Source organism: Callionymus lyra, chromosome 3 (assembly GCF_982586985.1).
Source record: "Callionymus lyra chromosome 3, fCalLyr1.hap1.1, whole genome shotgun sequence".
NCBI classification, from domain to species: Eukaryota; Metazoa; Chordata; class Actinopteri; order Syngnathiformes; family Callionymidae; genus Callionymus; species Callionymus lyra.
In genome coordinates, this window is record NC_141820.1 from 12,620,608 (window position 1) to 12,641,131 (window position 20,524).

The 20,524-nt window shown below is 39.4% G+C and overlaps 2 protein-coding genes across 4 annotated transcripts; both read left to right on the top strand.

The window, feature by feature from the left end:
* Positions 1 to 7,805: 7,805 nt before the first annotated feature.
* On the top strand, positions 7,806 to 10,230 carry LOC148083315 (uncharacterized). The gene is made up of 8 exons (XM_087786488.1): positions 7,806 to 7,908; positions 7,972 to 8,289; positions 8,439 to 8,672; positions 8,730 to 8,831; positions 9,071 to 9,160; positions 9,426 to 9,508; positions 9,618 to 9,677; positions 9,912 to 10,230. Exons 1-8 carry the CDS (start codon positions 7,860 to 7,862, stop codon positions 10,002 to 10,004), a joined length of 1,029 nt encoding a protein of 342 aa, XP_087642614.1. The 5' UTR covers positions 7,806 to 7,859; the 3' UTR covers positions 10,005 to 10,230.
* A 3,474-nt stretch (positions 10,231 to 13,704) lies between these two features.
* On the top strand, positions 13,705 to 16,953 carry LOC148083316 (uncharacterized). 3 transcript variants are annotated; one of them, XM_087786491.1, is made up of 7 exons: positions 13,705 to 14,597; positions 14,661 to 14,978; positions 15,128 to 15,376; positions 15,749 to 15,772; positions 16,012 to 16,101; positions 16,351 to 16,436; positions 16,665 to 16,953. In XM_087786491.1, exons 1-7 carry the CDS (start codon positions 14,510 to 14,512, stop codon positions 16,695 to 16,697), a joined length of 888 nt encoding a protein of 295 aa, XP_087642617.1. In that variant the 5' UTR covers positions 13,705 to 14,509; the 3' UTR covers positions 16,698 to 16,953. The 3 variants fall into 3 exon arrangements, with proteins under 3 accessions (XP_087642617.1, XP_087642616.1, XP_087642615.1); XM_087786490.1 differs by having other exon boundaries at positions 13,706 to 14,597; positions 14,658 to 14,978; positions 16,668 to 16,953; XM_087786489.1 differs by having other exon boundaries at positions 13,707 to 14,597; positions 14,658 to 14,978.
* Positions 16,954 to 20,524: the final 3,571 nt, after the last annotated feature.

The following is a 20,524-nucleotide window of genomic DNA, read 5'->3' on the forward strand; positions in this document are numbered from 1 at the left end:
TAACTGCCAACAGGTGCTTCTCCGTAAACCAATCATCCCTGACTGTCAAATTTAATTCTGTGTCACCAACTGTCAATCACTCTTGCAGGTGCGCAACACATCCCTCCTCCCTGTGAACCTCCAGTCCTCGTGGTTGAAGCTCTGATCCTCCTCTCTGCAGTCATCTTCAAAACCCTAGACGGGCCCTCATGGATTCAAGATCTCTCTCTAGAGCAGGGGTCGGGAACCTTTTTGACTCAGAGAGCCATGAAAGCAAAATATTTGGAAATTTATTTCAGTGAGAGCCATATAAATAATATTCAGATGTAAGAATCTGTGCTTGACATGAATTCAAGCCCTTTTCCTTTGTTCATCAAAATCAACAAAGAATTCAGACGGGTTCATCCCTTTCCATGCCTCCATTTCAATATGTCCATCATATTTAAATGAAGCTCAAGACTAAAATTTCTCCATTTCTGTGTTCATGAAAAACAAAAACAAATGAAAACATGAATTCAAACTAACAGTTTATATTTGTTAATTTTAAACATGTCTGATATGAATCACACAAGTGGATTAATTAAATTTCAGATGAAGTTTAACGAGAATAAAACTGTTCATCAGTAACTTCACATCATCATCGCTTTGTCTGATCGTCTCTGACGTCATTAGAATGTGTGGTTCACCTGCACCTGTTTAACGTGTTTGTGTTTCTGCGTATTCTTATTACATTCGTGAGATAAAGGTAATTTACAAATAGTCATCATGTGATGGTGTATTAATGCAAGTGTGTTTTAAGGACGCGATCACAAAAGGAAAACCAGCATTTGTTGCGCTTTCATTGAAACCTGCAGCTTAACTTTGATGGACCTGACGTCATGTTTCTGTGACTCTAGAGAAGAACCTGAAGCGATCAAACGCGCATTATTTTGTTCGATATATTATTTAAAAAAAACAAGCTTATAATTCTATATCGTTTTTCTGAATTGCGTAAAATGACGCACGTTTTGCTCTTTTTATTCTCGATTCATATGATCATTTTTCGTGCGTTCAGTGGAAGAGGCAGGAGCTCTGATTGGCTGCTGTGCATGTCAATCACATTTTCAACCAATCGGCACAATAACCATTTCATTGACATGCACAGCAGCCAATCAGAGCTCTCTTTACTATTTTCTTATATCATATTTTATTAAATCACGCGATCTACTCGCAACAGCTTCGCGATCGACCGGTTGATCTGCAATGCAATCATCAAAAGAGCCACACCCGGCTCGCGAGCCATAGGTTCCCGACCCCTGCTCTAGAGCGTCTAGACTGCTGCTCTGCTCTCAAAACTCCCTCTACTCCCATGTTTGGTTCTGTTTGAAGTTTCTGCCTCACCGGCAGTTTTTCCTCGCCAGTTGATCTTGTGATTTGCTGGCACCTGTTTTCCTTAGATTAGTGTAGGTTAAATCATTCTAGTTAACTCATAATGAGTAAAAAAGTATAACCAATACACAGATAACAGAACCACTTGTGATCCTCAGTCATCAGGTTCGAACTACCAAAGCTACTTTGCTACGTCACAATATAAAAACATTTTCTTTTTCAAATCCTAAACTTCTGTCCAGGGCCATGGCACACTTATGCACTTACACTTAGTATTTTGAGAGTACAAGTGTGTCCCAATTAGTTGCGAGTGTGCGAAAATGTAGTGCGCAATGAGCACTCAAATAGGCAGGAAATTGAGTGCGGATCGATGGACCCTTAAAGTCCGCCATCTTAGTGATGTAGATGACGCTAAACTGAAGCTCCAAACGACACATCTTTGGAGCAGATAGCGGCGTAAACAATAACACAACGACAATAATAACACAATGAAACACAATTTAATAACTTGTTTCGATCTGCGAAAAAGTGCTTTCAAGTGTCGATGATATCAGCGTTAAAAAGTAGTAGAAGAAGAAGCTGTCGAGTCAAGTGTGTAGCAACAGTGTTTGATTTGAGACAGTACTACCCTGTGGAAAATTTGCGCACTGGGAAAGTATGTGCACTTTCTTACAGTGTACTGTAAATCAGTGCACTCGGAGAGGTGCGCTATTTGGGACACAGCCTCTCTCTAGTCATTCCCTTCGTCACTCTAACTGCCAACAGGTGCTCCTTCGTAGACCAATCATCACTGAGTATCAATTTAAAATCGGTGTCCCTTATTGCGCCCTTCTCTGAGTGCACTGGTTTATAGTACGTAGCTTCAGTTTGGTGTCATCTACGTCACTAAGATGGCGGCTATTAATGGTGGAAATGTTCTAGCCATTTGAGTGTGCCATTTAAGTGCACATAGCGCACTACATTTTCGCACAATGCTCAGTGTGAACGCACTTGTGTACTGAAAATATCAAGAGTAAGTGCAGAAGTGCGCGATTTGGGACACACCAATTATTCCATTGTTGTGTCTCAAATCGCATACTTCTCTTGCACTGGCGGTTAGTATGCATCAGGATAGTGTACATACTAACTAGTAACAAATCAAACACTGCTGCTACACACTAACCGGAAATGACGCGAAAGCTTCTTCTTCTACTACAATTTAACGATGATTTCAATCAGCTGTAGGAACACTATCGACACCTGCAGGCAGCACGTTTGGTTTGAATCAAGAAATATGAGAAACCAAATTATTCGTGACATATTTACGCCGGTATCAGCACGGAAGTGTCATCCTCCTACTGCTGGCTGAAAATATATATATATGATGTCACTTCCGTTTACAACATCAACGTCACTAAGATGGAGCCGTTTACGGTAGAAAGTGTCCATTGATCCATACTCAGTTTTGTGGGCGTTTTAGTGACAATTGAGTGTGCATGGAGCACTACATTTCACATACTAAGAATTGAGACGCACTAAAAATACTAAGTTTAAGTTGCAAGTATGCGATGTGAGACACAGCTCAGGTGTGTCCACCTATAGTTCTGATGCCTTCAGAAGTCAAACAAAGAAAATATATTAAATAAAAAATACTTTTTCCAAACCTTTCGCCTGAACTGTATCGTTTGAGTTCATTCTTTAAGATCATAGGGTTGAGTGTTTTCAAAGAAAGATTGTTCCTTCATTTTTCTTCAGTTCCGTTTGTTCTCTTCGTCTCTTGTTTAGACGGATAATGACTCTCAGCTGGAACTAATTCTACAATCAGCTTCCACCTGCTTTTTAGCTTCTCAGCCCCGGCGTTGTGTTTCAGATCGACCTGACTCTGTTGATAATGTGGCTTTTGGTCTCCTTTACTGTAGTTCCTGGTGTTTGAGCTTGTTCCTATTGATCTTCTTTATGTTTTCTCTTTCTTTATTCACTTTCGTGTGAGTGTTTGTGAACCACATGTTTTATTATTGATTCTTCTATTCATTCTTTTTGCTCTATGCTTGTGTTTACTGCTGTGTTTACCTGGATATAGTGTTTGTCTGACTCTGTTGACACATTAAGTTTTGCTTTGATGTTTGTCAGATAAATTGTTTAACCTGAACTTGTGTGGTAAAGATTCTCTGTTCTTCCGTGTAGAACTTTCTTTCATTTTTTCATCACTCAAAGCAATTTACTGTAAATCTCCCACTTCCCCATTCACACAAACGGTCACATTATGTCGACACACAATCAGGCTAAAATTAACTTTTTAGCCAAAAGACTACCATCTGAATGATTCAGCCTTGACAGTGCAACATTTATGTGTTTTTTCTTTTAATGTACATGGACAGATTAGACCCACAATTTTACATGAGACAACACTTATTATCATGTGACTCTAATATGGTTAAAAATACACTCCCTTTACTGCTGCACAAGGTTCTTACCCAAATACTGCTAATGGTAGGTTTGTTTGAGGGTTAAACCAAGTCGCTTAATTTCATGAACTCACACCTATAATGTTTTCCTAGTCATTTCTATAAAATTCATAGGAGCTTTAGTGTTTCCTAGTAATTTTTTTCCGCAATATGCATTTTTAACCTCCATGCACAGTTTATTCTCTTTGTGTTATTTATGTCACTACAAGTGTGTGTTGACTGCTAACATTAATGGGTTGATTAAGTTGTTACACAGTACTGGCACCTGCTGGATTTTTAACATTAATGCAGGCTGTCAAGTGCCTTTTCAACACTTAAACACTATGGGTGTGTCCCAAACCGCCCGATGGGCAGTGTGTGAAAATGTAGTGCACAGTGAGCACTTAAACAGCCAGAAAATTGAGTGTGGATCGATGGACACTTTCCACCCTCAACCTCCGCCATCTTAGTGACGTAGATGACGCTAAACTGAAGCTACGTCACTGACGACACGTCTTCGGAGCAGATACCAGCATAAATGTGTAGAGAAAACACTAATTTTACCACAAAACAACACAACAACAATAATAACGCAATGAAACACAACTTTATAACTTTTTTCAATTAGAGAAAAGTGCTGTCAAGTGTCGACGATAGAGTTCAATGGACGGTTGCAATCAGTGTTAAAAAATAGTAGAAGAAGAAGCTGTCGAGTCATTTCCTGTAAGTGTGTAGCAGCAGAGTTTGAGTTAAGACTACCCTGTCGAAATTTGAGCACTGCGCGAGTAAGTGCACTGTCTCACAGTCTACTGTAAAGCAGTTTACTTATAGTGCTCACTTTGAGACAGAGCAATGGTTGGCTTCACCACTGAGATCGAACCTTCTGCCATTGTGACATTCCTCAAAACTATGCCCCATTTCTCTGCTCTTCCGGCTACTCTTTCACACGCCACTACCAGGTTCTCATGCTCTCCACAAAAGCTCCAGAAGAGTTTAGGCTGGCCTTGATGGTGAATATAGCCCATGTTCTTTCCCAGGACTACCATGAATGGGACATGTTTCACGATTCCGGGCATTTTAGAATGGGGACCTGCCATGAGCTAACTGGGAACATAGCAACCTCGGCTCGTGACTTAACGTATTTTAGTATTTTAGTAATCCTGAAGCCCTTTCTATATGGCATGGAAATTATGCAGCTGAGGTCTTTTGCACATACCTTTCTGGAGATGCCCAGCCTGGACATCTAGATGGGTTTTCCATCTACGTGACAGACTCAAGAGCACAGTTCTTGTCATCCGTTGTGACATTTATCTGTGATTTAAACAGAAATCCTCAATAAAAAAGAAGTTGTATCTCTCATGGATCAACAAAAGCCACATGGGACTCCTGTTATATCCACCGTGGAGCTGACCACAGTCTTGAACAAAAGGTAGAGAACGTTCTAAGGTGTAATATGGTGTTAAATTGAGTTGTGTAAGGGAGGTGCTGTTAACCATGTTCTGATATATGCTGCCCTCTGGTGACAGTCCCAGTTAAGGTTATATTGAAAGTGTAAAGCAAATGGAATCATTCAATCATTCATTTTCTACCGCTTTATCGCTTACCGGGGTCGCAAGGAGACTGGAGCCTATCCCAGTATCATAGGGCGAGAGGCGGGGGACACCCTGGACAGGGTTGTCTGGGGCACACAAAGACAGACAACCTTTCACACACACACTCATACCTATGGACAATTTCCCAAAGTTCTCAATCAGCTTGTTTAATAGTGCGTTTTAGTGTTAAACCAAATCTATCTAGTTTTTGTATGACAAGAAACAGTTTTCCTTTAAATATTGTGATGTCAAAAGTTGAGTTTTAAAGATGATCTCATAGACTTGAAAGTGTTTATCAAGTTATGAAATGGTAGTGTTAGTGTAGTGATACCCCTTCACTGCTGTGAACCATTTGGAGTGACATGTTGAAAAAGTATTTTACCGAGAGTTGTTTCTATCCGGTGATCTGTAGGACACAGAGGTGGACAAAGTCCCACAGCGACCTCTGCTGCTGAAATTGTATTTAATTTCCCGATGTCATTGCTGTTTAAGAACTTCATAATCTAGACAATGCAGAGCTTTTTTTTTGATAATGTAAATATGCACAATAGTGACACATACAGTACAATGACTTGAAGTTAATACTTGGAATACACACCAAGTTGGGTTAAACGGCATAAAACAACAACTAACATCAATTAAACAAAAACAGTTCAACAATGCCAGACTGGAGAAACGGATAACATCGAGGGGTTAAAGTAACTGCAGTGCTATCAATTGTTTAGAACGATATGTGCCACTGGAAGCTTAAAAAAACCCAAACTGAATCTAGATTGAAGGGATTAAAATTCCAGAGCCAAGGTTTGCATGATAATATTGAATGTATCTGGCCATGTATACGTAAATTATAATGTTGTCTTTGACATCCAGCCTTCAGAAATTCTGAATTCAGCCTGCAAGTTTCCCGGAAATGGCCTCAATAAAATAAAAGAAGCAGGCAATACCAGGAACATGTTGCTTGTCTGTAGAAAAATAAGTACTTTAACGTTAAGGTTAGAAAACGAATACATTATTATAAAGGTGGTGATTACCAACTGTATCTCTGAGATTCATATACAGCCTTCTTGCCACACCATATGGTTGTAATATGTTTTATCCATGTGATTTTTTTATTTTATTTTTACTTCTGTGCTAGTGACAAACAGCTGGAACTAATCCTGTCACCTGCTCAAAAGCTTCTCAATTCCACCATTGTGCGTCAGATCGTTCTAGTATTTACTATCATATCTAGGTGCTTAGTAGTAGTTTCTCTGCAATTTCTTAACCTCAATGCACGTTAATTCCCTTCGGTGTTCCTTCTGCCATAAGAAACATGTTTTGATCGCTGGGTTTATGTTGTTGTTACTCATCACTGGTACCTGCTGGATTTTTGAAAAAAATTGCAGGCAATGACACGAGTGTAAAAAAAATAAATATATATTTCTCACAGTCGTCTCTGTAAATGAGACTAGAGATGCCGACACTGGTTCGACCTCATCATCTATCCTTGCTAGCATCAGATATGTGACGTACCAACATGTGGGCACCTCATTAGTTCGCTTCAGGAGTGGCCGTCCATCTGTTGCTGCACTTTGAGCAAGCTTCTCTCTGCTGTGGTGCTGAAACTGAAATATGTAACACATTCGTGAAAATGCCTTTTAATAATTAAACGTTTGACTTTGAGGAAAGGGTTGCAACTGCATGTTTTTATTAATGTAATGACATGTTTAAAGAGGATAACATGTCGGCTGTAACACTCACTGCCACAGCTTTCTGAACTTCTTTTTCTTTCACTAGCCATGCTTAATAATCTGTAAACATTTTTCACATAACGTCTAAACTCTCCAATGATAACTTTTCCCCTGCAATGGCGTGTTTTACCTGCAGATTTCTTCCAAGTGAACAATCTCTTCACACGTTCCAGCTTGCACTCTACTTTACGAAAAGGTTACCTTGATCAAAAATAAAATTACATTTAGTTTTTCGAGTATTTTATTGAAATGTGTGCCAAAAAAAACCAAACAGTTAAATATAAGTACTTTTATCAAAATATGATATTTACCTTTTCACATCAGGACATTTTGTCTTCTATGTACAGTGAGCTAAATCATGAAAAAATTCTTCAAGGGCAGGAGATGCTTTCCCTAGAAAGTATGTATACTTTAAGACTGAATATTGTGATTTCCCAGATTGTGTATCATTCTCCTATTTTGAAATTGTTCCATTACTCTTTACGAGTCATTTTAGTCCAACATTCTGGTTTAAAATGTGAAAACAGCATGTTGGGTATAAATATAACCAGTATCAGTTCTCACCATTTTAAGACCCAGTTTGTTTGTCAAACCGCCTGTCATGGTGGTGATAGTTGCTGCTCATTGGTTAAAGAAGACGACACAGGAAGAAGAAGTCTTTGCTCACTTCCTCATTTTAAAATCATAGAATAAAATTACATCACATGGGAAACTTTTCTCATGAGTCATTTCTTCACAAGAGACTATTGAAAAGACGCTTGAGAACAATGTCGGACAAACTCTTTATTCTTCTGCTGATTCTGCTGACCTGCGCAGGTAAGAGCGTCCAACACCTGTTTGGAAATGTTCATGGATGATGGACTGGTGTCTTCACAGCAGCAAATGGGAGAATTTCTGTCTTCGTTCTGGAGGGAGACAATGTCACTCTCTCATGTGCCTCCAAGACACCAGACCAGCTGTCCTGTGATGGAATCAGATGGACATGCTATGAAAATATAGATGAAGGACCCAAAGTTTTGGTCAACGGTACAGAATTTAAGAACGACGTTGATGTGAAGCGACTGAGTTTAGAACCAGACTGCTCTCTGGTCATCAAGGAGGCGAAGACTGAAGATAATGGACGTTACTTCTGTGAACTGGAAAATGAAAAGGAATCATATTCTAAAGACAATGAAAGATCTTTAATCGTGGTCCGCTGTGAGTGTCCATCACATTTCTTGTTTCTCCTCCTTCACGTTGCTGCTTCACCTGCTCAGTCTCTGGGCCACTACTGGCTCTCAGCACACACACACCGCCTGGAAACTTTCCTTTTACTGTCTGTTCTCTTCTCTCTGTGTCTTGTTCAGTGACTCGTGTGGAGAATCGAAGCAATGTGACTTTGACTTGTGAGATCTTCACACCTTGTATCAGTCCTAAGAAGGTCGAGTGGCTTTTCGATGGTCAAGAAGAGAAGACCACGTCGACCAACTGCAAACCAGCTGTTGCTCACTTTCCTTCATCTTCCAACCTTAACAAAGCAAGGGCCAGCTGTGAAGTCTCGGAAGGCAACAACACTCACAAGTTCCATTTCAGACCAGCAGGTGAGTCGTCCTTGTGTCATTTAAGTCGTTTGTGAGTCAGTGTGTGCATGAGTCCAGATGTTCATGGAGACGGTCGATACACACCTCTTAATCTTTGGACTTCTTTCCCTGTTGTTACTGCAACAACAACCATAGCACCTTCTACGAACAAATCAGCAGGTAAGAAACTTTGTGATGCGTCGAAACATTGGTCGTTGTAATAGAAGCAAATTCAAAGGCTATGTTCAAACTGCAGAGCTAAAAGTGGTAGTTCACCCAAAATTCCAATTTTACTTGGATCTGTTTCGGTCAGACATTCACCAATAGATCAGATACCGGTGTAAGGCTCACTTCAGGCTGCAGTTTGAACATAACCAAAGAGTGTGTTGAGACCTTGAAGCTGGTTGTCTGACTTCCAGGCGGGTGGTGGGTGTACGCTGCTGCTGCAGCAGCTCCTCTGACTCTGCTGGTCCTCGTGGTTTCACTGGCTAAATGGAGACGATCGAAAGGTTTGGAAAAGTCTAGTCTGGACATCCAGTAAATGACCTTAACCCCTGTGTTACCCCTGAAAACAAATATGTGTGTGTCTCTTGTGTTGTCTTTGGGTCAACGACCTCCCTGGCTTCCTGAAAAGCCTATGCAGTTATGAAGGTCGTTCACCTTGACCCAGAGACGACACAAGGGATACCACAAACAGATTTGTTTTCAGGTCACCGGGTTACCTTGACCCAGTGACAACACACAAGGGTTAACCTGTATGGTTCCCTCGCTCAGGGAAACGAACAAAGGTAGACGACGTCCTGACCTCCAATCTCACCGCGGGTCCTGCTGACCCAGCCCAGGCGGATCACAACCCGGTAAGTCAACACCATGAATGATTTGACCCTGTAAAAAAAGACACATGGTGCTGCTGCGTTCCTCTCTGGGTACTTGACAGGCGTGTCATGATGATGTTGTCTAACTCAGGACGATCCTGGACACGAACCCGGCTACACCTCTGTGTTCTATAAGAAGGACAGCAACAAGGTAACTCCCACTAAGTGGTGTGTATGGTCAAGAATCTGGGGATACCATGCATATCCAGATACAGGAGTAAAAATACGATATATTGCGATAATGTAAGAACATTTATAGGTAGTGATTTGTTGTTGCGTACTTGTTCGGAAAGCTAACAGTGGCGTCCTACTCCTGCGACAAAACAATAATGTTTTGTTTTTTTAGCATGGTACCAAAATGTTTCTTTGGCTCTGTGTCCAACAGGTCGAAGGTCACGTTTATGATGAGGTGAGGAGTGAAACCTCTCGGCCCAATGTGTGCACCATCTATGCGACCGTCGATAAAGTCTCGCAATAATTTATGTGGTCTCGCCATCATCGATGTAGCTCCAGTCCTGTAACTTCACTATTTTAGTTTTTTGTTAATATCTGGTTTACTTTGTTCTCTTTGGATTTTTTTGTATAATTCAGAATGAAGTTGGATCTTACTCCTAACAAATACGGCCTCTATTCAAGCTAGCTTTAGCATGCTGCGTCACTGTGTTTGAGCTTAGCAACACTTTTATAATAAACTTTTTACACCATTCTGATCTTCCTTCTGTGTCTTGTCTACCTCATCTGTCATCTTTAAATGTATTCTTTTCATCTTCTGGCTCAGCTCTGACATTATTTTTGGGAACTTCCCAGGCCCAGTAATGACCCAGATGTAGCTTGATCTGACCAGCATCTGCTCCCATTGGTGGGCTCTGGTTGGGATGAAGTGGTGTGAGTACATGATTATAGAAATCTGAGCAAAAACATGTCTGGATTTGACATGTTTTTATGGAAAATCGCTTTGGACAAAAAGACGAATACTGAATATAAGTGTTGGTAAAGTGTAGTTTATTCATATAGCCAAGAATCTAATGTATTTTCTAATCTCAAAGAATCAGTTTTTAAAAAAAAAGAGATGATTCAGTTTTTGTGTATATTTACTATAAACATCAGGATTTGTCTCCTAGGTTGTAAACATGACACAATTATTTACCGTGTTATATACTGGGAGCTTCCAAGTTTTGCATGGACAAACTATTTCTTTACGTTACTCGACACAAACTCACAACTGTACAGTGACACTGACAGCAGATATAGGCAAAGTCAATGATTAGTGTTCTTCATCTTTAAAAAAAATGTCTGGAAGATCATGGAAGCTCTGTATTAGAAGGTCGAGCTGCAAAATGTCGAAGCTAATTCCTTGACATTTTTTTGTCTAACTTCTTAATGACTTAACTAATGTTACTGTTCATGTTATCAAATGTGGCCCTTTTTAAAACAAGTTTAGACAGCCCTGCTTTAAACCATACAATACACCACTGCAACTTTTAACAGCGGGTGAACCAGGCATAGGTCCACTCTACAGATCAGCCAAAATACTCTAGAAACGACTAGACTAGAAACCTCATAAAATGTGAGGATTGATAATCCCTCTCTGCTAGTTGATGAGGCTTCATGAAACAGTTGATGAGGTATCATGATACAGGGTCTTTATTTTAAAAGACCATTAGATGGCACTCTCATTTTAAAGGCGACTAAATGGAACTCACTACAATATTTGGCTACGATCTACTAATATTAGCATCATCTTTAAGAGTGACATCTAGTGGCTTTTCTTAATGAAGACACTGTATCATGATACCTCATCAACTGTTTCATGAAGCCTCATCAACTCATCTTTAGTCTCTAGTAACCATTATACCCAACATGTTACCACTCAAACCTTTAGTTTGCAGTTCTCTACTTGACCAAACCAAGTATATGTCCTTGTTCAGAATCTTAAAAGTTAAACTTAAAAAATGTGTAATTAATTATTAAAAAGAAAATACCTTTTATAGATGAACACCACAGCGCAACAAGGTGTCAGACTGTTTCTTAAATAGCACGAGTAGTTGGGATTTTCACTGGGACAGATTATTGACTTTTCTCCACAACAACAGTCTGCGATGATTTATTCATTTGCTGCGTGTTGAGTTCACTGCCCTCTGGTGGCAGTCCCAGTTAAGGTTATGTTGAAAGTGTAAAGCAAATAAAATCATTAATCTATTTATTTTGCTACCACTTTATCCCTTACCGTGGTCGAGGTATCATAGGGCGAGAGGCGGGGGACACCCTGGACAGGACGCTAGTCTGACAGACAACCACTCACACACACTCTCATACCTATGGACAATTTCCGAGGGTTTTCAATCAGCTTGTTTAATAATGCGTTTGAGTGTCAGTTCCTTTAAACCAAATCTATCTAGTTTTTGTGTGACAAGAATAAAGAGTTTTCCTTTAAATATTGTGATGTCAAAAGTTGAGTTTTAAAGATAATTTAATGGACTTGAAAGTGTTTATCAAGTTATAAAATGGTAGTGTTAGTGTAGTGATACCCCTTCAACTGCTGTGAACCATTTGTATTTTACCGTGAGTTGTTTCTATCCGGTGATCTGCAGGACATTGAGGTGGAGAAAGTCCCACAGCGACCTCTGCTGCTTAAATTGTATTGAATTTACGATGTCATTGCTGTTTAAGAACTTCATAATCTGGAAGATGAAGAGCCTTTTTTTGATAATGTAAATATGTACAATAGTGACACATACAATGACTAGAAGTTAATACTTGGAATACACACCAAGTTGGGTTAAACGGCATAAAACAACAACTAACATCAATTAGAAGAGAAGAGAAACGGATAACATCGAGGGGTTAAAGTAACTGCAGTGCTATCAATTGTTTAGAACGAAAAAGGCAACTGGAAGCTTAAAAGAAAAAAACCCAAACTGAATCTAGATTGAAGGGATTCAAATTCCAGAGCCAAGGTTTGCATGATAACATTGAATGTATCTGTTCATGTGTATGTGAGTTATAATGTTGTCTTTGACGTCCAGCCCTCAGAAATTCTGAATTCAGCCTGCAAGTTTCCCAGAAATGGCCTCAATAAAATAAAAGAAGTGCAAGTAGTTAAAAAAAAACGACAATACCAGGAAAATGTTGCTTGTCTGTGGAAAAACAAGTATTTTAACGTTAGACAACGAATACATTATTATAAAGGTGGTGATTACCAACTGTATCTCTGAGATTCATATACAGCCTTCTTGCCACACCATAGGGTTGTAATATGTTTTATCCATGTGCTTTTTTTTATATTTACTTCTTTGCTAGTGACAAACAGCTGGAACTAATCCTGTCACCTGCTTAAGCTTCTCAATTCCACCATTGTGCGTCAGATCGTCCATACTCTTCTTTTTTTCTAGGTGCTTGAACTTTCCATAGTAGTTTCTCTGCAATTTCTTAACAATGCACGTTAATTCTCTCGGTCTTCCTTCCGCCATAAGAAATGTGTTTTGATGTTGTTGTTTCTCATCACTGGTACCAGCTGAGTATTTGAAGAACATTGACAATTGCAGGCAAGACAGTGTGAGTGTAAAAAAACAAACAAACAAAAAAGCCTCAAAGTCGTGTCTGTAAATGAGGCTGAAGTGGTTCGACATCATCATCTATCCTTGCTAGCATCAGATATGTGCCGTACCAACATGTGGGCACCTCATTAGCTCACTTAAGGAGTGGCCATCCATCTGTTGCTGCACTTTGAGCAAGCTTCTCTCTGCTGTGGTGCCGAAACTGAAATATGTAACACATTCGTGAAAATGCCTTTTAACGATTAAATGTTTGACTTTGAGGAAAGTTTAGCAACTGCATGTTTTTATTAATGTAGTGACATGTTTAAAGAGGATAACATGTCGGCTGTAACACTCACTGCCACAGATTTCTGAATTTCTTTTTCTTTCAATAGTCGTGCTTCATAATCTGTAAACATTTTTTACATAACCTCTAAACTCTCCAATGACAACTTTTCCCCTGCAATGGCGTGTTTTACCTGCAGATTTCTTCCAAGTGAACAATCTTTTGACACGTTCTAGCTTGCACTCTCATCAAATTACTGGACGAAAACGTTAACTTGATCAAAAATAAAATTACATTTCGTTTTTAGAGTGTTTTATTGAAATGTGTGTCAAAAAGTAAAAAAAACAACAACTGTAAAATATAAGTAATTTTATCAAAATATGATATTTACCTTTTCACATCAGGATATTTTGTCTTCTATGTACAGTGAGCTAAAACATGAAACAATTATTTGCCCCGTGATGTTCTGGGATCATCCACCGTTTAGCAGGGGCAAACAATTTTACGATGCACAGAACAAACCAACTTGACTCACGTTTTTTTTTTTTCTCCAATAAACGGACATGCGGAAAAATCTAATATAATCCAGGTTGTATGAATGGTGCAATAATTTTAACCGAGCTCTGCCTTTGGCCATCAAGGATTAAGGAACAGCGAAGCTCGGTGAAAGGCATAACACCATGTAGTAGAATCCCCAAATTACCAAATTTTTCCAGGTTCTAAGAAAAGTTCGTAGCCCTCTTGCCAAGCATTACTATTGGTTAAATCTAAAAGGCAAATAGTCAATCTTGGATACAGAGCAGTAGAACCTTTCCCTAGAAAGTATGTATACTTTGAGACGGAATATTCTTCTAGGTGATTTCCCAGATTGTGTATCATTCTCCTATTTGGAAATTTTTCAGGTTGCCATAAAATTACTCTTTACGAGTCATTTTAGTCCAACATTCTGGTTTAAAATGTGGAAACGGCATGTTGGGTATAAATAATAACCAGTATCAGTTCTCACTCTTTTAGACCCAGTTTGTTTGTCAAACCGCCTGTCATGGTGGTGATAGTTGCTGCTCATTGGTTAAAGAAAACGACACAGGAAGAAGAAGTATTTGCTCACTTCCTCATTTTAAAATCATAGAATAACATTACATCACATGGGAAACTTTTCTCATGAGTCATTTCTTCACAAGAGAAAGACGCTTGAGAACAATGTCAGACAAACTCTTTATTCTTCTGCTGATTCTGCTGACCTGCGCAGGTAAGAGCGTCCAACACCTGTTTGGAAATGTTCATGGATGATGGACTGGTGTCTTCACAGCAGCAAATGGGAGAATTTCTGTCTTCGTTCTGGAGGGAGACGATGTCACTCTCTCATGTGCCTCCAAGACACCAGACCAGCTGTCCTGTGATGGAATCAGATGGACACGCTTTGAAAATATAGATGAAGGATACAAAGTTTTGTTCAAGGATACAGAATTTAAGAACGACGTCGATGTGAAGCGACTGAGTTTAGAACCAGACTGCTCTCTGGTCATCAAGGAGGTGAAGACTGAAGATAATGGACGTTACTTCTGTGAACTGGAAAATGGAAAGGAATCATATTCTAAAGACAATGAAAGATCTTTAATCGTGGTCCGCTGTGAGTGTCCATCACATTTTTTGTTTCTCCTCCTTCACGTTGCTGCTTCACCTGCTCAGTCTCTGGGCCACTGCTGGTTCTCAGCACACACACATCGCCTGGAAACTGTCTTTTCACTGTTGGTTCTCTTCTCTCTGTGTCTTGTTCAGTGACTCGTGTGGAGAATCGAAGCAATGTGACTTTGACTTGTGAGATCTTCACACCTTGTGTCATTCCTAAGAAGGTCCAGTGGCTTTTTGATGGTCAAGAAAAACCCAAAGAAGAGAAGACCACGTCGAAGAACTACTGCGAACCAGCTGTTGCTCACTTTTCTTCATCTTCCAACCTTAACAAAGCAAGGGCCACCTGTGAAGTCTCGGAAGACAACAACACTCACAAGTTCCATTTCAGACCAGCAGGTGAGTCTTTCTTGTGTCATTTAAGTCGTTTGTGAGTCAGTGTGTGCATGAGTCCAGATGTTCATGGAGACGGTGGATACACACCTCTTGCGCTCTCTCTTTGCGCTTGATGGAGTCTACTGACTCCTTTAAGAAACATCTTAAGACGTTTCTATTTGTTCAGGCTTTTCCTTGAATTTCTCGAACTCCTGTGTTGTTCTCGGTGTTGTCTTGATCTTTGAAGTATGTACTGTTTTGAGTATTGTTTTGATTGTTAAAGCGCTTTGTGACCCTGGTCTCGAAAAGCGCTATATAAATAAATATAACTTACTTACTTACTTACTCTTAATCTTTGGACTTCTTTCCCTGTTGTTACTGCAACAACAACCATAGCACCTGCCACGAACCCATCAGGAGGTAAGAAACTTTGTGATGCGTCGAAACATTGGTCGTTGTAATAGAAGCAAATTCAAAGGCTATGTTCAAACTGCAGAGCTAAAAGCGGTAGTTCACCCAAAATTCCAATTTTACTTGGATCCGTCTCGGTCAGAAATTCACCAATAGATCAGATACCGGTGTAAGGCTCACTTCAGGCTGCAGTTTGAACATAACCAAAGAGTGTGTTGAGACCTTGAAGCTGGTTGTCTGACTTCCAGGCGGGTGGTGGGTGTACGCTGCTGCTAAAGCAGCTGCTCTGACTCTGCTGGTCCTCGTGGTTTCACTGGCTAAATGGAGAGGATCGAAAGGTTTGGAAAAGTCTAGTCTGGACATCCAGTAAATGACCTTAACCCCTGTGTTACCCCTGAAAACAAATATGTGTGTGTCTCTTGTGTTGTCTCCCTGGCTTCCAGAAAAGCCTATGCAGTTATGAAGGTCGTTCACCTTGACCCAGAGACCACACAAGGGATACCCAAAACACATTTGTTTTCAGGACACCGGGTTACCTTGACCTGTGACAACACACAAGGGTTAACCTGTATGCTTCCCTCGCTCAGGGAAACGAACAAAGGTAGACGATGTCCTGACCTCCAATCTCACCGGGGGTCCTGCTGACCCAGCCCATGAGAAGGACAACAACAAGGTAACTCCCACTTGTTGTGTGTATGGTCAAGAATCTGGGGATACCATGCATATCCCGATACAGGAGTAACAATACGATATATTGCGATACTGTAAGAACATTTATTGGTAGTGATTTGATTGCGTACTTGTTCGGAAAAGCTAACAGTTGTGTCCTACACCTGCGACAAAACAATAATGTTTTATTTTTTTCCATGGTGCTAAAATGCTTCTTTGGCTCTGTGTCCAGCAGGTCGTAGGTCACGTTTATGAGTTGGAGTGAAACCTCTCGGCCCAATGTGTGCACCGTCGATAAAGTCTCGAAATAATTGATTGTGGTCTCGCCATCGTCGATGTAGCTCCAGTCCTGTGACTTTACTACTTTTGTTTAAATACTTTGTTCTCCTTTTGTATTTTTTTTGTGTAATTCAGAACGAAGTTGGATCTTACTCCTCACAAATATGGCCTCTATTCAAGCTAGCTTTAGCATGCTGCGTCACTGTGTTTGAGCTTAGCAACACTTTTATAATAAACTTTTTACATCATTCTGATCTTCCTTCTGTGTCTGGTCTACATCATCTGTCATCTTTAAATGTATTCTTCTCATCTTCTGGCTCAGCTCTAACATTACTTTTGGGAACTTCCCAGGCCCAGTAATGACCCAGATGTAGCTAGATCTGACCAGTATCTGCTCCAGTTAGTGGGCTGTGGTTGGGATGAAAAGGTGTGAGTATATGTTCATAGAAATCTGCGCAAAAACGTGTGGAAAAAATGTCTGGAATTGCCATGTTTTTTTTTTTATAGCAAACCGCTTTGGACAAAAGACGAATACTGAATATAGGTGTTGGAAAAGTGTAGTTTATTAATATAGCCAAGAATATAATGTATTTTCTAATCTCAAAGAATCAGTTTTATAAAAGAAAAGAGAAACAAATGATTGAGTTTTTGTGTATATTTACTATAAACATCAGGATTTGTCTCCTAGGTTGTAAACATGACACAATTATTTACCGTGTTGTATACTGGGAGCTTCCAAGTTTTGCAAGGACAAACTATTTCTTTACGTTACTCGACACAAACTCACAACTGTACAGTGACACTGACAGCCGATATAGGCAAAGTCAATGATTAGTGTTCTTCTTCATCTCATAAAAAATGTCTGGAAGATCATGGTCCTGTATTAGACGGTCGAGCTGCAAAATGTCGAAGCTAATTCCTTGAGAAAAAAAAATCCATCTCTACGTGAAGCATTTTTTTGTCAAACTTATTAATGACTTAACTGATGTTACTGTTCATGTTATCAAATGTGGCCCTTTTCAAAACAAGTTTAGACAGCCCTGCTTTAAACCATACAATACACCATTGCAACTTTTATTAGCGGGCAAACCAGGCATAGGTCCACTCGACAGATCAGCCAAAATACTCTTCATTTTTTATCCTGGAATGAAGCATAGAGTCTGAGTAGGAGAGATTTGATACTAGACTAGAAATCTCTGAAAAATGTGAGGATTGATAATCACTCACTGCTTGTTGATGAGGCTTCATGAAAGAGTTGATGAGGTATCATGATACAGTGTCTTTATTTTAAAAGACCATTAGATGGCACTCTCATTTTAAAGGCGACTAAATGGAACTCACTACAATATTTGGCTACGATCTACTAATATTAGCATCATTTTTAAACTGAGAGTGACATCCAGTGGCTTTTTTTTTAATGAAGACACTGTATCATGATACCTCATCAACTGTTTCATGAAGCCTCATCAACTCATCTTTAGTCTCTAGTAACCATTATACCCAACATGTTACCACTCAAACCTTTAGTTTGCAGTTTTCTACTTGACCAAACCAAGTTATGTACCCTGTTCAGACATCTTAAAAAGTTAAACTTAAAAGATTCGTAATTATTATTATTAAAAAGAAAATATCTTTAATAGATGAACACCACAGCGCAACAAGGTCTCAGACTGTTTCTTAAATAGCACGAGCACTTGGGCTTTTCACTGGGACAGATTATTGACTTTTCTCCACAACAACAGTCTGCGAGAGTCGCTCATTGATTTATTCATTTGCTGCGTGTTGAGTTCATTTATCGGACACGTCCGTCAGTTGTCAGGGATCCATGTTTCCAGGGAATCGCGCAGTAAAACACAGGAAGAGCAAATAGCGGAACACACAAACAAACGACCAATTTAAACAAAGCTAAGCGATCGATGAGCTCTCACTCAGGTGAACATTTACACTTGACTCTCAGGAAATGGCTTCACGGCGGGGCCAGAGAAAAAGGTGACAGCGCGAGTCTTTTATACTTAAAGATGTGGCTGGACTGCAACGGCTTGTTAATAGTGTACGCCCCGTTTATGACCCAAAGGAGTCCGGTGGCTTGGATGGAGTGTCGCCCGAGCAACAGGTTTCCGACTTCAGACGGCGGCAAGTGATTTCACGGTCTATTAGGTCGCTGATTGTGCGGCTGCCGTCTGCGACAAATTCTACATCAGTTCCAGCAACAAGAGCGAAATCCAACGCGCCCAGTTTGTGTCCAACACGGAGATAAGTGGGGGTGAGCAAAGACATTTCCTCAGGTGTTAGAAACGCTCCAATCCAACTCTTTAGCTACCTCCGCCAAGGAGATTATGCTTCATCTGGTGTAGATCTGTCTGTTTGCCAACAACTAAGTAAAGGATTTCAATAAGAGCTTCAGGAAAAGTCGATGACATATAAAGAAAGATATCAAGAAACAGGTGCTGGTTGTTTTGCTGAGTTCCATCTACAAGCGATCGCACCAGAAGTAAATGATTGTCGAGACTTGGATGTCGGATTAGGGGTCTTTCTTCTGTCTTTGATCCAAATTTCATTTAATATTTTGTTTCTTAATTTTTTGTTAAGTGGTTTAAACTGAATTTAATGCTTTTTCTTTTATTTTAAGCTTTTATTGTTGTCCATTTATGTTTCATCTAAACTTAATTCATTCATTGTCTACTGCTTTATCCCTTACCGGGGTTGCAGGGAGACTGGAGCCTATCCCAGTATCATAGGGCAAGAGGCAGGGGACACCCTGGACAGGACGCCAGTCTGTCGCAGGGCACACAAAGACAGACAACTATTCACACACACTGTCATACATACAGACAATTTCCCAAAGTTATCAATCAACCTTGGTATGTTTTTGGACTGTGGGAGGAAACCGGAGTGCCCAGAGTAAACCCACACAACATGAGGAGAACATACAAACTCCACACAGAAAGGTTGGCTGGGCCTGGAATCGAAACGGTACTCCAAATCCGGACCCCTGTTGTGAAGAGTTTTGCCCACACTGTGGCGCTCTCTGGGTGCTTTTTGAATAAAAATACATTTTTTTTTTTTTTTAATTATTTAGTTTAGTGGTTTTAAACGTTTATTAAAGTTTTAAGAGTTTAAAACTTTAATAAAAACTTGCACATAGTCGTGAGCCAAAATTGATTTAATAAAAAAAAAATTGCCAAGTTCAAACATTAACGAAAAAACAAAGCTCATATTGCACACATTCAATTCTAATAAATACAATTATATTCGAAATAAAAGAAAAAACTATACATATATAGAATTCATTTATAAAATAAAATTTTAATTACAATTTTAATCGACAGTTATCTTGTTCAAGTCTAATAATAATACTTAAAAAAACAAAAAAACAAAATAAATAATAAACCAATTTAATGGACAATATTCTTTTAATTAATCTGCAATTATTCAAGCCAAAGTCTTGGACTGGTTAGAAAAGGTGCCTAAAAAACGTTTTATTTTATTATTTTATTTTGGTGTGAGTCCAATGTTAGCAGTAGAATCTAAACATTTGAAAAACAACTTTAATTGAATATATCACATATGTTATTACCTTTTTACACCTAATTTTATTTGGCAAGTTAAGTGTAATACAATGAATTCAGACTTAATTTGAGTTCGTTTTACAGTCCAAAAAGTCCAAAAAGTCGAGGTAATAAATTCAATTCTTTTATATATATATTTTTAAATGTCCTGTAATACCGGTTGACCAATAAAATGATACTGCATGCCATATACACCTAATTGTTTCTCATTTTCAAGATATAGAAAATATAGATTTAGTAAATA

What these genes read in the sequence shown, in the direction of transcription:
- LOC148083315 (XM_087786488.1), top strand. Translation starts at nt 7,860, where the DNA reads ATGTCGGACAAACTCTTTATTCTTCTGCTGATTCTGCTGACCTGCGCA. An exon ending in GTTCCATTTCAGACCAGCAG is followed by an intron (nt 8,673 to 8,729) that starts GTGAGTCGTCCT and finishes GCATGAGTCCAG; the next exon opens with ATGTTCATGGAGACGGTCGA. An exon ending in CCCAGGCGGATCACAACCCG is followed by an intron (nt 9,509 to 9,617) that starts GTAAGTCAACAC and finishes TGTCTAACTCAG; the next exon opens with GACGATCCTGGACACGAACC.
- LOC148083316 (XM_087786489.1), top strand. Translation starts at nt 14,510, where the DNA reads ATGAGTCATTTCTTCACAAGAGAAAGACGCTTGAGAACAATGTCAGAC. An exon ending in TGCCACGAACCCATCAGGAG is followed by an intron (nt 15,773 to 16,011) that starts GTAAGAAACTTT and finishes TCTGACTTCCAG; the next exon opens with GCGGGTGGTGGGTGTACGCT. An exon ending in TAAATGGAGAGGATCGAAAG is followed by an intron (nt 16,102 to 16,350) that starts GTTTGGAAAAGT and finishes TCCCTCGCTCAG; the next exon opens with GGAAACGAACAAAGGTAGAC.